The 16,996-nt window shown below is 40.7% G+C and overlaps 2 protein-coding genes across 2 annotated transcripts in view; both read right to left on the reverse strand.

The window, feature by feature from the left end:
- The window catches only part of LOC128744463 (CD63 antigen-like), a 124,445-nt gene that overhangs the window by 50,001 nt on the left and 57,448 nt on the right, over positions 1–16,996 (reverse strand). The window lies entirely within an intron of this gene.
- Positions 10,823–11,564, reverse strand: LOC128744464 (dynein axonemal light chain 1-like). Its single transcript, XM_053841496.1, has 3 exons — positions 11,410–11,564; positions 11,185–11,296; positions 10,823–11,116 (listed from the first exon to the last, which is right to left on the reverse strand). Exons 1-3 carry the CDS (start codon positions 11,562–11,564, stop codon positions 10,823–10,825), a joined length of 561 nt encoding a protein of 186 aa, XP_053697471.1.

Here is a 16,996-nt window from a genome sequence, read left to right on the forward strand (position 1 = left end):
GCGCGAACAAACCGAGAGAGACCTGATTTTCTTAAGCTGGTCTAGCAAAAAATAACTCACACGTTTTGTTTACTTTGCAATATTCGCCCTTTTGTTAATTCTATCCAGAATTGGCTAAACTCTATACAGAAATTTGAGATGTTTCCGATACAAGTGTCTTATTTACGATGTACATTGGTAACCTTTTATGCCGCAATGGTGCTAGTAGTCGTGTCTTCAGGATTATAGAAAAGTGAATTATATTGTTAATATATTTGGTATTAGACTACCTAAGCGGGTGGCGGTAGTTTAGTTAACAAAACACTCGGGTACCAACCGAGAGAGCGTGGGTGCGAACCACACCTGCCATTTTCCTGATATATTTTTCAGTTCATACAATTATGTAATCATTCTTTGCATCAGACACTTCCTCCCTTTCCACTTTGAACTTATCATGTCCGATGATAATAACAATTATCGGGACAGGTCTACTGTGAATCAAATGAAGAATTCGACAATTTCATCCACTCGAAGACAAAACGGTAACTTGACACTTGATTTTTCCTGCACTAGAGAAATTTAAAAACACTAACAGTTATCACGAACCTTCAAAAATCATTAAAAATTAACCATATGTGACTGGTTTCAGAGCGACCCACAGGCAAATTTTGAACCGCAGTTGATTGTCACTGACTAATCCTTCCAAATGCGCTTCCTTCAACTGGCCAACTCTCTCACAGTTTATGAATAATGACTCCAGTTCACCGCGTTTCAGCTTATCTACGGAAACAATTATTCACACTCTACTGCTGCATTGCAAACTCGATGGAAATTTTTCGATGGTTTTTTTTGCTGAAGTGCCGCTTGCAATGGTGAGCCACTCGTTAAGCTTGAAACGTCATAACTTGCGCTCCAGCTGACGTTATCTCGCTGGTGTCACGTTTACATTAGCTGGTCTCCGCATAGTGGCGGCGGCGGCGGCGACCGCGAGATTCCAGATAGCTCTATTGTGAATCTATTTCTTTCAATTGAGCACTCGTTTCACCAACGAGCCAGCAGCATCCATGGAGAATTCCAAAAATGGATTTCAAAATAAATTAGTTTTATGAAACGTAAGGATCTATCCTGATATTAAATGGTACAGTAGAGAATACATTAACATTTTATTGCACAAATTAAATTCTACTGTTCCCAGCAATAATTACCGACACAATCTCGTCTATAAATCACTACCGCTTTTCGCAATTCAACACATTACCAAGCTCGTCGGTCTGGGGAAGTGTGCAATGATTACTCATAAAAAACTGAGGGCTTCAAGTTTCATTCTCTAGAAACAGAGCTCCGTTGGCAGAACAAGACAAAAGAATGTCCTTTGGGTGGCAGAAAATCACAAACTTTATTCGGAATAGTAAACCTAACGCTATCCATAAGCAGGAGCTAAGCTCCACAGTCCACAAGAATCAATTATTAGATGGCATATATAAGATATTTCAAATAGTAGCAGTGGCTGCCAGTGGCTAGAAGCAGCCTGCAACGGTTCTTATCATTTTAAAGTCCACATTCATCATTAGTCACATCTACGGTATCTGTTCGGCGAGAAAACAAAAACACAAAAACAAGCGTAACTTGTCAGCTGTGCCGACAAAACATGTAAATTTATGTGCAAAATAGGGCGAAATAATATCGAATTTCCAGTGACTGACATAGTAAACAAACTTCGTTGGCACGAACTGAATTTACACAGTTGACAAGTGATTGCTTGCGATGAGGAACACCCTCCATCGGGTGTTCAATATACACCTAATTAGATCTTCTTTTCAAAACGAACAGATTCGAACGTACTGCAAGCAGTCTTTCAAACCATACTTGAATATTTATGGATTTTTTCGCTGCTGCTACCACCACGGCATAATGCCACTCATTCAGCATGAACAACAACAATCTTGCTAGATAGACTATCAACTAGTAAGCAACATCATCGCAGAGAAAAGCACATTTCGCCATGACGACGACATGACAGGAATGGGTCATTTGTTTCAATACTCCGGGAAATCCAATATAATGCGCTCTTTTCCTCCACTTCCGCGTGTAGTCAAGTGAAAGAAAAATGGAAATGTACTCCAGTGAAGTCCGGCGCGTGCCGAAGCAACAGCAGAAATCCGGACCGGAAGCACGGTATACAGGAAATAGACGTGCTTTCCAGGAGCAATCGACAGATTAACAAACGAAATAGCGAATTTCTTCAGGACGTTCGGTGAAGTGAGTAAATATTAAATCATATTTATTCAGTGGGTACGTTGGCGATGAAAAGGGCCACTAGAGTGGTACGAAAAGCTTCCACCACACGACTCAAATCTCGGTAGGGCATAAAGACTTTGGTTCGTTTTTCAACCGAATCGGTTGATTTTGAGCAACGTCCCAGGGAGCTTGTTTGAAGGACATGAAAATCCATTCCGTCGAGAGCTATATAACTTTTTTATCGGATCAAGTCGCTCGTCGTAAAATTTAAATCCTGTAAGATTGCTATTCAAAATAGCGCCATTAGAACAACCGTACCATCTAGGGGTGAAAACCCTATTTTTCTGCACATACTTTGGCGTTAAACCCTAAACTTTAGTATTAACGGAAAGGTTAAACCAATTTCGTAAAACAATCAACGGCAACCTCTAGATATGATTTCGAATAGGATTTCAATTGATTATTGAATTGATTGACACTTTGATATGGTTTATCGTCATAATTATTTGCTTATTTTTGACTGTCTTCCTTCGTATTCCTTCCTGACAATGATGTCTCAATGAATAAAAATTAAACAAATTAACGACGACCTGATTATATATATATATATATATATATATATATAAAACGTTTACTTGGTTCGTCAAACTCATAATACCCTTCAGCAGGTGTAAATGCGCGAATTAATGCTGATGATGATCGGTTTATATACGATGGTATACGATCTGACATTTTCCAAGCTGAAAATCAGTTTGTTTCTATATAGCACCAACCAGCAAACAATGTCAGAACAAATTAAAAAGCAGCCGGTCCAAGATTACTCCCTTGTGGAACTCTAAACTTGTTTTAAAACGGTGTCACAAAACCAACAGTCTTACCCATAGATCACATTATAAATTCACAATTTTTAAAAAAAATTGAGGACAATTTAGTCAAACGCCACCTTTAGGTCTGTAGAGGCTACTTTTACTTTTATACCATATATAACTTTCAACGTGAAGCATTAGTGGTTGTAGCTGATTGCTCGGACATGCAACTATGTTGATTCAGGGTTATATTATTTTTGGCTGAAGTCTCGTTTCTATATTATAATTTCGAACACTTCAGATGCCGCCACAAATGACAACGGTTACCACGTTTTAAAACAGTATTGCTACCTTGGGGAACCGCAGATGAATAACTTCAGGATCCGAATTGACGTGTGACATGGCGCTCCATCCTGTGTAGGGTCACACGGGGCTCCTACGGTCTTAATCGCTAAAATTTAGGGAATCGACAGGCGAAAGAAAACGCATTTTTCTCTCTAGCCAACCACGCGATTGGATTTGTCACATCAGACTCATTTATTCATAATCATACGTCTAACTTTGAGATCCTACATTATGACTTGAAACAGCAGATGTAAAAACTATGTCAATGCTAATTCGTGGAAAACCTATGTTAAAGTAGGACGCGCTACGCCTATTGTAAGACGACCAATTGATCCTCAGAGAAGCTTAACTTCACTCAAGGAAGTACTTGGTTCTTCAAAATACCTATGTACTCTCCGATATTGATTTTAATAGCAGGATAAATGACAGCAGACGACATTTTCAAACTGTTATACGTTACCAAACCAAACATCATGACACCACCCAAGTAACACCTTTAAGTTTTATTACGTTCCACTAGTGGTTTTCATGACCAATTTCATAAAACCGCTAATAAAACAATGTGTTCCGCCAGAACTTTCTGATGACCGCTATAAAACCGCCTTACGACCAAGTGGCCCACCGTTCAGATTTTCATAACCTCTGTAAGAATAAGGTCACAAGCTGAAGTAGTCTTATCACACTCTGCTGAAAGCATCAATAAAACCGATTATGCTTTTGCTTGACAGCTACCGCCATAATTTAATGAAGCTTTTTGCTACAAAGCTATAAAGCATACAGCTTGCTCTGGTGAAAAGCTAAATCAGTCCGCCAACTTTGTTAACTTGATAATACATCCGTGAGCAGAAAAGTTAATCATCCTGATCAATTTGGTTTATAGCAACTATAATAAAATATTCCATAGAATAACTAATAATAACTTTTAGCAGTCTCCGCTGTTAGCACTGGGAGAGGCTGTTAGAGTCAATAGGATCGCAGCAACTGCCCGAGCAATTGTCCTGCACTCTAACAGCTGGCTGCAAAGTCTGTCGTATAAAAACAGAAGCTCATGTTTCGATAACGGATTGTAGCACCTAGGCTTTGCTTTTTAGCAGTCTCCATTGGTTTGTATCATGTGCGCATTAAATTTTATCGTACATAGGTGGTATGGTTGGTAAGTATATAAGAGACGTGGTGCAACCAACTAGTTCCATTGTGGTAATATAATTGTATTTTGGCTCGTATCTTGTTGGTATTGCATAATAACATAACAAAACCAAAGGTAATGATTAGTACCGCAATAAAACGTTTATAAAATTCAAGTAGAACCAATAGGCTTTAGAATTGTTACTTGGACAGCCGGATCTTCGTTTTGGAACTTACACTTCCATTCTCCAGGACATTCTTTTCGGAACTTTTTCGGTGAAATGAACCGGTCGAAGCACAGGATTATCATTTTTTTCTTCTTCAACAAAGAAAGCAACCTCTCCGAATGAATCACTCGTAGTTCTTTTACCCGCCACGTAATCAAGTGGTGTTTCACTCTAGCTCTGAAAAATGCATGCAGATCATTTTGATGATTCTTTACATGAATTTTTCAGAAGTTTTGATTTCTTTGGCAAGTTTCCTTATGGAAGGTACTGGGTTCCGAACCATCCCTGCACGATACGATTTGATTACGTTTGACGTACGTACGTACAAGCAGCAGACCTCCACATCCCGACTTCCGCTGGTCAGGACCATCCTGTAGATGTAGAGACTTTTTGATGCGATAAACTGTGACCGAATGATATCCTACCACCTTGGCAATCTCCTTTGGCGTCTTCTGGATGAGCAGCAAACTCGTAACCTTTTTTTGGCATAAATTTTGACAATTTCAGCAATAAAACAGTTCTGATAAATTTAAATAATTGCAATACAAGAACAGAAATAAACCATTGTTACACTAATTAACTCAATATTAAGGGGAAATGGGGTCAGTCCCTGTGTAGTGGTTAGCATTCACGCCGAGGACCCGGATGGGAAATTCCAACCCCGCAGTCACGAATAACCCAAGCTGTTAAAGTAACTATAATCTAACAAAAAAGGGGAGAGGGAATGAGCAGTCATTAACTTTTCGTCGGAAAGCCCAATTTCGGTTCTGTTTTTTAAAAATGTATTCGCTACATTTTAAATTCACAATATCAATGACCTCTAATTTCTCCTTAAAGTTTCAGCATTTTTCTGACGCACCCTGTAGCCAGCGAGTAAGGACAGCATATGCGCCGTCATTCGTACCATTGTCTCTTGTTGATACTTTTTCAATATTCCACAAAAACATGAATTTTCTTTTCAGAATGCGTTGCATTGCAAACCTAATTTAGTTTTAAATAAATAAAAAATAATGGCCTTTGCCGAAGTCAGATGCACCCGGCTCCCGTGTCTATCGAAGGCATCGCATATGGCTACAAATAATATACGGCCTCCGCACAGTGGGACGGATTCAAAAAAAGACGGACATCGATATTTGAATACGGTTTTCCGGACAAACTGACGCGACTTATCAGAGCTACATTGGATCGAGTGATGTGTTTCGTACGCATCTCTGCTGTTCAACATCGCTCTTGAGGGGGTGATCCGACGAGCGGGCATCGAAACGAGAGGCACGATTTTTACCAAGAGTAGCTAACTTCTAGGCTTTGCAGATGACTTCGATATCATTGCCAGGAACTTTGCGACGGCGGAGGCAATCTACGCCAGACTGAAAGCGGAGTCTAGGAGAATTGGGCTAAAAATAAATGCGTCGAAGACCAAATACATGAAAGAAAGAGGCTCAAAGGAAACAATTGCGCCCCTCCCACGGATGGTAACCGTTGACGGCGACTAACTAGAAGTGGTAGAGGAGTTCGTGTATTTGGGATCGCTGGTGACCGCGGACAACAACACTAGTAAGGAGATCCAGCGGCGCATCCAAGCGGGAAATCGGGCCTACTTTGCCCTTCGTAAAACGCTACGATCAGGAAGCATACGCCGCCGCACGAAGCCAACAATGTACAAAACCATTATTAGACCTGTAGTTCTTTATGGACTTGAAACCGTGACGCTGCTTATGGAGGACATACGCGCCCTTGCCGTGTTTGAGCGGAAAGTGCTGCGGACGATATTTGGCGGAGTACAAACTGAAAGCGGAGAGTGGCGGAGGTGTATGAATCACGAGCTACAGGCACTGCTTGGGGAGACTCTCATCGTACATCTAGCGAAAGTAAGCAGGCTACGGTGGGCCGGACACGTCGTAAGGATGCCGAACGACAGTGCGACGAAAATAGTCCTCTTCAACAACCCCACCGGCACCAGGAACAGGGGGGCCCAACGTGCACGATGGCTCGACCAGGTCGAAAGCGTTTTGCGACTTCTGAGACGACTAGGAAATTGGCGACGAGTGGCCCAACACCGAGTTGAATGGAGACGAGTACTTGAAACAGCACGAGCCACCCCGGCTCTATGCTGCTGAAGAAGAAGAAGAATCGATATTTGTGACGAAACTAATAAAGATATCAACTTACTGTTACTATCTTCTGCAATGTTTCTTCGCTTTATGAGAACTTTCTTATAGTATTGAAAAATTAAGCCTTAAGGAGATAACACAACAGATAGAAAAATAACTTTTTAGTTTCAACCTTAACATCTTCGATTCGTAAGAAACATTTGTAAATAGTATTATTTTGAGCAACTTCACTGAAAAAAGAAAGTGAATCTCTTAAGCGAAAAAAGTTACGGAGCGAAGCTTGCGGATACTTCCTTAATATAATCTCGACAATAAACATAGCTTTTTACATAGCTCTTTTATTTCTACTCCTATAAACATAAAATATTTTACACCTGAAATGACCTAGACCCTCAGAGCAACATTTGAAATGTGTTTTGAATGAACAAGGTAAAAAGTTTATTTAGAACAGAGTTCTTGACGTTTTGGAAGCAAGATTCTGACCACGCATTCGATTTTTTTAAAAACTCACATAGAGAGCCCCTAGAAAATAGATCATTTTTTGATACAAAATTGCTGCTGTATTGCTGTATTGCAAAAGTGCTCTCGATTCCATTCAGTGGCGGGTTAATCAATTGATCCTTTTATCTAATTTAACGTAAATAAACATAATTAAATTAATTACCCTTTGGATCTAATTAGATCACTTTGATCAAGATTGGTTCCGTTAGGACTGTAGAATCTTACGAAAAACATTACCTTCGCGATGCTGCTCGGCAAAAAGGTTAGCGATGTCGATGATAGGGATTGAAACGGATATCGAAAAGGACGCAAGTTTACGCCAAAAGTCGAAAAGTTGTGAAACATCCGGTTGAATGAGCTGAAGTTAAGAATATTAATTCGGAATCATTTCATTATTTATTTTATCAACTTTCCTTATCAGGCTGGCTTTGTATCTTTTGAACGATTGAAGCGTCGTAAGTTTTTTTTTCCAAAGTTCAAGAGTGTACCTAAATATAAATATATAATCGTGAACTATACTATTTCTCCCGAATAGTCCATTATTTTAACTGTTTAAGCTACGTAATTAACCTCATTGCTATTCTTCAATCTAATCTCTTTTAAATTACTAAACGGACAATGCGATTTATTTAATTACCGCTCTCTAAAGGCAACGTGGCCAGTTGGTACGATAAGAGCGATATGTGTACAAAGCTCCAACAATTTACTCTCAAATTACCGGTCGGCAATGAGTGAAGCGGTAATATACATATAGATATAGCATAATATGCTGCATGCTAGTTCAACCTCCTATCATTCCACTGCACTGCTCCGAGTGAGTTGGCCATTGTGGTACGGAAGTATTTCAGTTGTATGTTATTTCCATATGTTTCAACTCTTCCGTAGAAGGAAGCTCGTTCGAGAAGAAACGCTTCCGTCTCAATCTTTGATGTATACATGATGTTCATTGAGACACCTGAGAAACAGAAATCCTGATTGCTCCTACGTCCGGAACTAAATTGCTTCCTTATCTGGTTTTGTACTAGTGTGTGTAGATTGCATGCACAGATTCCAGATAGGGCATTGTTCCTGGTTGCAGCATTACAGCATATATAATCATTGTTTGGACTCTTTGAGGAAATATTCACAAGAAGATCCCAGAAGACAGTTTTACCGTTTAATTAATGCTTTTTGTGATAGCAAAGAATATCTTCTGAAAGTTAATATTACTAATTGCACACGACCTTTTTTATATTCTATCCAATTCAGTAAATGTTTGTTTTTCATTAATGAAGGATTACATTTCATATTTAATTTCTTTTCATATTTCATGGTCAGGTTCTTATCGGAAGTAGCCAACTTTCCCCATTATTCAAAATATCGATTACCGAATTTTCGACTCAGCAGGAACGGCTCGCCCAGGAAAGGCCATCAAGTGCACTGCAAGCAAAGTTTGAACAAAAGAAGAAACTTTCCAATTCCTCCCACTGCATATATAGGTCTTTCGAAAAGAGTTTTTCTTTTATCCCCTTCTCTTTGTGCACCCAACCGAGAGCCTTTTGTGCTGTGCTCGTTTATTGTCCCCTGGCTTCACCTTGAAATGATGTGAAATTGTTCCTAAACTGACGGGATGTGTAGGGTGCAGCCTTGCAGCTCAGCGGCTCTGCCAGTGCCCGACCACAGTGCATTCGCTCCGGGGGTTTCCTTCCCCAAAGTGAGCCCGAAAGTAGCCTCATCCTGCATCTATTATCTGAATTGTGAATTAATTGTGGTGCAGGAGAGCGAAAACTTTCGAAAATAATGTAATCTTCTTCGAGTGTGTGATCAAATGCGATTATGGTTTGCTGGCACGACATGCGCCGAGAATGAAGGCATTTTCGGTATCATTTGTAGTAGTTTGAACTTTAAATGCAAATTTGTGTGATAAAATTTTGAATTTACACACAATTAGCATGATAAAACTTTAGGTCTTTTCCCTTTCAGGAAAACTAAATAACCACGTCTACAAAGCATGATATAGTGTACCAGCAATCTGCGGGGAAATTTTGGCAACCAACTTTACTCTAATTTGATTTACTAATTAGTGACGCATCATCCTATATGATATGGCAACTACAAAAGCGATAAAGCGAATGACCATTCTTTGAACCGCTAATGTTCAGTAAACATTAATGATAATTTATTTTGCGTTGCACTGCAATTAGATTAAAACATTATGAGTCACTGAAAAGATATGCAACAGAACAGAATTCAATTCCTAGAAGTGTTTTTTTGTCAGAGCCCAAACTTATTTTTGCCAAAACCCATCCGAATGACGCAAAATCATTGAGCTAACGACTCAAAAGCAATATTAAGTATTTCTTTAACATTTCTATCTAACTATTATTTCTCATGCATTAGATTATTTTCTTCATAGGCAAACCGATAATAAACTCACATTATAAAATGATGAACGAATGGGAATTTGTCAGAACGCCAAAGTGTGCAGGCTGCTCTAACAAACTGTTTTGTCATTTTACATCGTTTACGAAACACATTTAAGTTTGCAGCAAGGACTGGGAGTCAGCTACTCTTGCTGAAGATTGTTCCTCTCGTTTCGATACCCGCTCGCCGGATCACACCTTCAATAGCCATGTTGAATAACATACAGGGCAGTCCCTCCCCTTTCCCCTCTACGCGAAAGAACTTAAGAGTAACCCCGAAACGCGCACGTAGCACGTCCCTCGCAATGTAAATTAACATTTTATCCTTATTTTTCAAAATTTTCACACGAAAATAAATTAAATAGTCATGATATTAAACCATTTTTGGGAGTAGAATAAAGACGTTTTCGAACATTTTTCTTTGAAGAAAGTTTCAGCATAGCTTAAGTGTTCGAAGTTTGAATAAGAACGATTTTTTGAAACGGAGATGGCTGCTAGAATAAAAATGACGGATTGTCGTTAAGCACAAAGTATGAACCCTTTTTACCAACCAACAAAAAAATCCTGAGAAGTTTTGACAAAGAATAACTTTGTGATACTTGAGCTATAGCTGTTGGTTGAAACTATCATTTTCAAGCAGAGTCAATTACTAAGAAATACTAGATGAATACTAATTTAGCTTATTATTCCCCACAACACTTTCGCATACTTCTTCTCGACAAGAGTAAATAAAAGAAAATTAAAAGAACAACCATCGCCAGTGGCATTCAGCAATTTCCATCGACGCAAAAAAGCAAATTATTTTCTTTAATTCCACGAGGACCTGCTCAAGCGTTTTTCCTCTATCTTTCATTCTCTCGATTTCATGAGAAATCCGACTCCTCCCTACTCTCTATGGTTGAGGATAAAGGAATTTAATAACTTTGTTAAAATTTTAATTAGGTTTGCCGGGATGCAATGAAAGCGGCGAGGAAAAATAAAATGCCATGTGACGTTGTTGGTTCTGAATTGGATCCGTCATTTCCCAAAGCAAAGAGGTAACTTTGTAGGTATGTAGCTTCGCACCACTCATTTATGGCTAGGTACAATCAATCTTCATCCGTTAACATATTTTCCCCGTCTAACTTTTTCAGCGCCGGAAGGCGCTTCTGAACTTCGCGGATGTAGGCACTCTCGTCAATGTTTTCCACCAGAGGATTCCCGGCGAACAACAAGTCCTCCAGTGTCGGCACCGACTGCAGCTTGTTGAACTCACCCCACTCGCGAATGGAGTTGTTTCCAATGTAGAGTACCTTCAGTTTCTTCAAACTTTCCACACCCTTGAGCTTATCGATCTGATTGTAGCTAACCCAGAGCTCTTCCAGCGTTTCCCCGAGGGGTTCCTGTTGTGTGTACCATTGTAAACATTATAGGTACTACGCAAGAGTGAATTTTTGTCAATCGTACTTACAATTCCATTCAACGATTTTATGTAATTTCGTGCTAGCGAAAGAATCCGTAGGTTTCGCATTCCACCGACTCCGACTATTTTATCGATCATATTGGAAGACAGACTAAGCTTCCTAGGTTGGAATTGGTGGCAATTGTTTACGCAAAGGAAAAAAATAACCGGTGTGAGATTGGCAATCGTGAAGTGAAGATAAATCAGTTGAAAGAAAAGAAGCACTTTATTTACTCGCATTCGGTCAGCGTAGATAAGGTTCCATCCATTTTCTCAATCGGAGGCCATTGAAATTGCAGCTGGATGTCTTTGGCTTGCGTCGGATCGATGCCGTCGTTCTCCTGCGACCAGCGTCCGAGTGCTTCCTTGATGGTTGTTGCCCGTGCCATTTTTCAGCGCCTGATTTATTGTTCTTTTTTTGACTTTTGCTTACTTTGGCTACTTCGATTCGGAAGTTCATTCAGCTCAGGGTTGATAGATGCAAGCAAGAGTGGAAATTTATTTTCACACCATATTTAATGTTAGAATCTTATATAGTTTCCCAGTTTTCCCAGAGTTTACGTATCTTACGTATACAGTCAGTTGTAATTGACCATTTAATTCTACGACAAATTCTACGATTTAATTCTACGAGTCTTACAACATTACTGCACCCAACGGATGTGCTACTATTCCTATTTTTCATCCTCGCAAACCCCATTAACGAAACGATAAAGGTTAGCCTTCCTAATTTATTAGTTTTATTCCGTCCCTCTTTCTTGAATCAAGTAATCTGGTCCAGAGAGCCGAGAATGATAATGTTCCCTAATTATTTAGCTCGAACACTAAATAACTGGACACGTCCGTTGCAGACGCAAATGGATTGTGCGAGTGATAAATGTCGCTAAGACATACACAGCTCCGGCAAATGTTCGCCTTAGTGGGTGTATCAATTTTTCCGACCGGAAAATTTGTGTGCCATCTAATCATCTACGTAATTGAACCTACACAGTCCGGCGTCACCCGAACCCGAGGTGGTAGATATTTTACCGACGTTAACCTTTAACATCATGCCGCAAGAACGACAACCAGTGGCAGGTGGCTGCTTCGGAATGTAACGAAATTCATCACGCCATTCTCCAAAAAGTTCGGAATTTGTTTGCCATGAATTGACACTATCAGCACACCGAACAATTCTGATTAAAATTCCGGTCTCGCCTCGGCATCGCCCGACGAGTTGTGGCGTGGTAACTCCTTAATCAAGTTACAACCCACATTTGGTGCTTACTAAAATTACCAACGGTATCACGCTGTGAGCATTAAGATACACTTTGAAAACTGAAAGCTTCTTACGATGCGTTCCACTCTGCTAGATTCTACTAAGTCGACTAATCACAACAACTGAAAACCGACCAGCAAGATAGCAATTAGTATGGTGGTGTGGCTTTTACGCAGCATTTTAATCGACGTAAACTTTGCTAATGTTATGACGGAGCCATTAGCTACAAGTTAATTGACTGTGCGTGATCTGAGCGGATTTACGTAACTGAACTGATTACTCAGTAATAACCGAAAATCAATCGGTTTTGGGCTAACCATAGTAAAATTTCACTCGATTTTCTTATGACTGCTGTGGGGTGACTACTTTCTTGGTCAACCATTTGTGATGAATATTCATGATCAACCTAACCTGAAGCGGATGATGGAAGGATGGGATGAACGACTGTGTGATTTGTCTCTCGGGTAGAATCTGCTGACAAGTTGACTGTACCTGTACACAGTAACAACAGCAGTGGCAGTGACTATGGACAGAGACGCGCAAGCGGTAGCTGATGCTTGACACTGGGTTTCTATTGCTATTATATATCATCCGTTTTTCTGGTTCCACATCGTCCTTTGCAAGGCAAGCAAAACTCAGGAGGACAACATTTAATTTGCTCAATAAATCATATCTTGGTTGAAAAAATGATTAATTCAACTGTACAATTTTTTAAATAAAATATTTAATATTTGTTTTGAACTGGTCCCTCGGTAAATTACGCTGCTAACGGTGTTGATGATGGACGTGGCGATTGACGCCTCGGTCTCGGTGTGTAGCGTGAAGTCTCTGAAGTTAAATTTCCACTGAAGTGGAAAATGACATTTTTTTCTCTCCTGCAAAATGCTTCTGCGACAGATTCGCCGGTCAGAGGTGCCCCGTCACATTTGACGATGGTGATTGATGGTGGTGAACGGTGGTGGAGAAAGCGCAGCAACAGCAACAGCAGCTGAAGCAATAGCGGAGAACCAGCTTTGTTGTTATTGGAAGAGGGCCTAGAACGCTGGGAAAGTAGGTAGGGTAGAATATCAAGTCTGACGAAAAAATGGATGATAATTTTTAATAAATCCCAAAAGCACAGGATTAAACCGGTTTCGTTCTTTTCGTTTGTCGGGTTTTCTACCCAGAATCGAATAATTTGCTAGCGTTAGGAATAACAGATTCGCTTAAAAAACTCTAGGGGCACAATGGGTCCTGAATGCTTAAATGAAAGGCATTCTTCATTGCCGAAAAAAACTTCTCTGCTTAATTTTTTTGGCTAAATCGCTTGCAGTGGATAGAAATCAGTAGCTGTCAAACCACCTCCAACCCCGAAATAATCATGAAGTAATTTTTATTTACCTGAAACTCAATTCACAATTTATATTCCCTTAACATTCAGGTAATTTGACAACTTTTGGGAAATTTCTATACTGAGCGTTTGAAAACTAAAGAAGCGAAAACTAAAAGTTTATGTTAAAAATCTGCAAAAACTATATTCTATATTCGGCATTGTGCTGGTGTGAAAAGAGGTTGATACAACTCGTGATTCATGCGCTTCTGCCACTTTCAGTTTATACTTCACCAAATAACGTCCGCAGCCGGCACCTTCCGGTCGAACACGGCAAGGGCGCAAATGTTCTTCGTACGCAGCGTCACGGTTTCAAATTCAGAACTACCGGTCTAATAAGGTTTTGTACATTGTCAGCTTTGTACGGTGGCGTATGCTTCTTGATTATTGCGTTTTGCGAAGGGCAAAGTAAGCGCGATTTTCTGCTTGCACCGCTGAATCTGTTGTCTGCGGTCACCAGCGAATACATGAATACATGAGCTGATCTACCATTTGGGAGGGAGAGGCACGCGTTTGTCTCCTTAGAGCCTCTTCCTTTCATGCCGATCTTCGACGCATTCATTCTTAGCCCTATCTTCCTAGATTGCACTTTCAGTCTGGCGTAGATAGCTTCCGTCATTGCAAAGTTGTTGGCCACGATATCAAAGGCGTATGCCAAACCTAGGAGTTAGCTACCCTAGGAAAAAAATCGTGCTTCTCGTTTCGTATCAGGCGGGCTCGTGCTACTACAGGTCAAATTTTTACTCTCCGACAAATCCTCCAAAAATGTAAAAATGGGAGTAGAACGTGCCCACGCATCACATTTTCGTGAATTTTAGGGCAGCATACGATACAGTTGAACGCGAACAGCTATGACAGATAATGCATGAGTACGGGTTTTCGGACAAATTGACGCGGCTGATCAAAGCGAACGGCGAAGTCAATCTACGCCATACTAAACAAGGAGACCAAAAACCAAATATATGGTAACAAGAGGTTTCAGAGAAAGCAACGTTTGCCTCTCACGGAGAGTGATTAATGACGGCGATGAACTGGAAGTGGTTGATGAGTTCGTATATTTGGGATCTCTGGTGACCGCCGACAATACTACGAGTAAGGAGATTCAACGACGCATTCAAGCTGGATGTCGAGTAACTTTGTTACGGAAGACATACGCGCACTTGCCGTATTTGAACGAAAGGTGCTGCGGATTTTTTTTGGCGGAATACAAAAAGATAGCGGAGAGTGGCATATGCGTATGAACCACGAGTTGCAGGCACTACTTGGAGAGATTTCCATCGTACACCTGGCGAACCTGGGTTGGGAGTGACCGGTGGACCGGTCACGTCGCAAGGATGCCGGACGACTGTGATGTGTAAACCGTTCTCTTTAAGAACCCCACCGGCACCAGGAATAAAGGGACCCAACGTGCTAGATAGCTCGACCAGGTTGAAGTCGACTTGCGTGTGCCGAAACGCGCAACGAATCAGTGAGAAGTAGCCCAGGACCGAGTACAGGGGAGAGCCAAATTTTACAAACAACGCAGTGTAGAGCCGGTACCAGCGTTACTCGGTCGTGTGTTTATAAAGCTCTGCTGATAGGCAGTCCTTACCAACCCAACCCGATTTTTCGGATGACTACTTGGAGATCAGGCACTGCGAAATTTCTATCTCCCATCGACACTCCTACGTAAACTCCCGTTCCGCCTCCTTCTGCAACTTCGCCATTGAGATTACTGATTATGATTACACTTGTCGATCACCTCGCACTCGTTTAAGATCAGATTTCCTTCCTGGTTCCTCTCCACCGCTTGTTGAAATTCCCCATGAAGTCAATCATTTCGTATACCCTAGGGCTTTTTACCTAGTGTCGCGCTAGAGGCCTCTCGGATGGCCGAGCCTGTTTCTCCCCAACCATTTCCGAGAGTTGAAATAGCTAACTCCTAGGAAGAATGCAGTGCTTCATCCAGTATTCGCTCGTATTTCTCGGTAGATTGCGGTTAATCTAGCTGCCCAACATTCAGCGAAGGAAGACAGCTTTACCGAGTCTACAATACAATTGACAGTTTTAGGCGTACCTCCCAATTAATCATGCGATCCTGCGTTCTGCCCAATACAATATACCCAATAAAACACAGGTTTTACCATAGCCGACACGCCTATGCCCGTAGGCGGAAGCATTGCGGTCCTGCGCGGACTCCACGAACTGACTTTGTTAAACGCCGAAATGTCATTTTAAATATAATGATGATGATGACGATGATGGTTATGATGACAATGATGGATATGATGATAATGATAATGATGATGAGAGGAAAAATGATATATATAAATGTGCTTTGCACTGGACATTTGGTACTACTTGAGTTGTAAAATGGAGTATAGTGAAGAAGTGGAGATCTCGTTAGCCCCGCCTAACACCGGTTATCCTTACCTGCGGACCCACCATCAATTTTCCAATGCAACCAAATGAATGCACCAAATGAACAAATAGGATCTCGGACAAGTAGATGTCAACTTATCAGGGCTCGACCCATGGAACAAATTTCATCTTTCACCCCCTGGCATTTATGCACTGTCCTATACAATACAAAAGGTATTGATAGGTCTACAAAATAAATTGAGCGCAGAACATAAGCGTTCGCGGTAAACGACAGAAGCTTTAAAGCATAGCGTCGCACCCGCCTCCCAACTCTCGAGACCAAAGAGCTAATGCAAAGAGGAATCCATCGCCAAACCCTGCTTACATCTCCTTAAGGTCCAGATAATGCATACTGATTTTATTACGTTGCAGCAATTTGACAGTTTTTTCATGGGTTTCCTGTCAAATTTCCCCAACGTAGCAAAACCGTTATGAATTGTGTCTGAGCCTTTAGTAGCCCTAAGGTCTGGTATCCCACCTACATCCCCTTACTAATCCTAAGCCTCCAGTCAGCCCAATTAATCCGACAATTTTCGGAAATATTTGTGATAGTTGTGATAAATGGCAATACATCCGAGAAACATGCAACCGTTAATTATTAGAAATCCGCGTACTATTCTTATTTTTCAACGCAATACAAGCACTTTCTGGACAACGCAAGAATCACAGTCGGGAAATTTTTACCCCGAGCCCAACTTGAATTTCCAAAGTATTTTGACTTATACGCACATTCAGAAGTAAACGTGATCACTGTTCATTTACTGATTAGTTAAAAAGCCCTACACCCGGTCAAA

The sequence above is a fragment of the Sabethes cyaneus genome, chromosome 3, assembly GCF_943734655.1.
Source record: "Sabethes cyaneus chromosome 3, idSabCyanKW18_F2, whole genome shotgun sequence".
NCBI lineage: Eukaryota > Metazoa > Arthropoda > Insecta > Diptera > Culicidae > Sabethes > Sabethes cyaneus.

Excerpts from the sequence above, each read along its gene's own strand:
- LOC128744464 (XM_053841496.1), bottom strand. The coding sequence starts at position 11,564 with ATGGCACGGGCAACAACCATCAAGGAAGCACTCGGACGCTGGTCGCAG. Across the intron at positions 11,297-11,409 it reads TCTACGCTGACCGAATGCGA|GAAGCTTAGTCTGTCTTCCA; the intron begins GTAAATAAAGTG and ends ATTCCAACCTAG. Across the intron at positions 11,117-11,184 it reads TAAAATCGTTGAATGGAATT|GAACCCCTCGGGGAAACGCT; the intron begins GTAAGTACGATT and ends TACACACAACAG.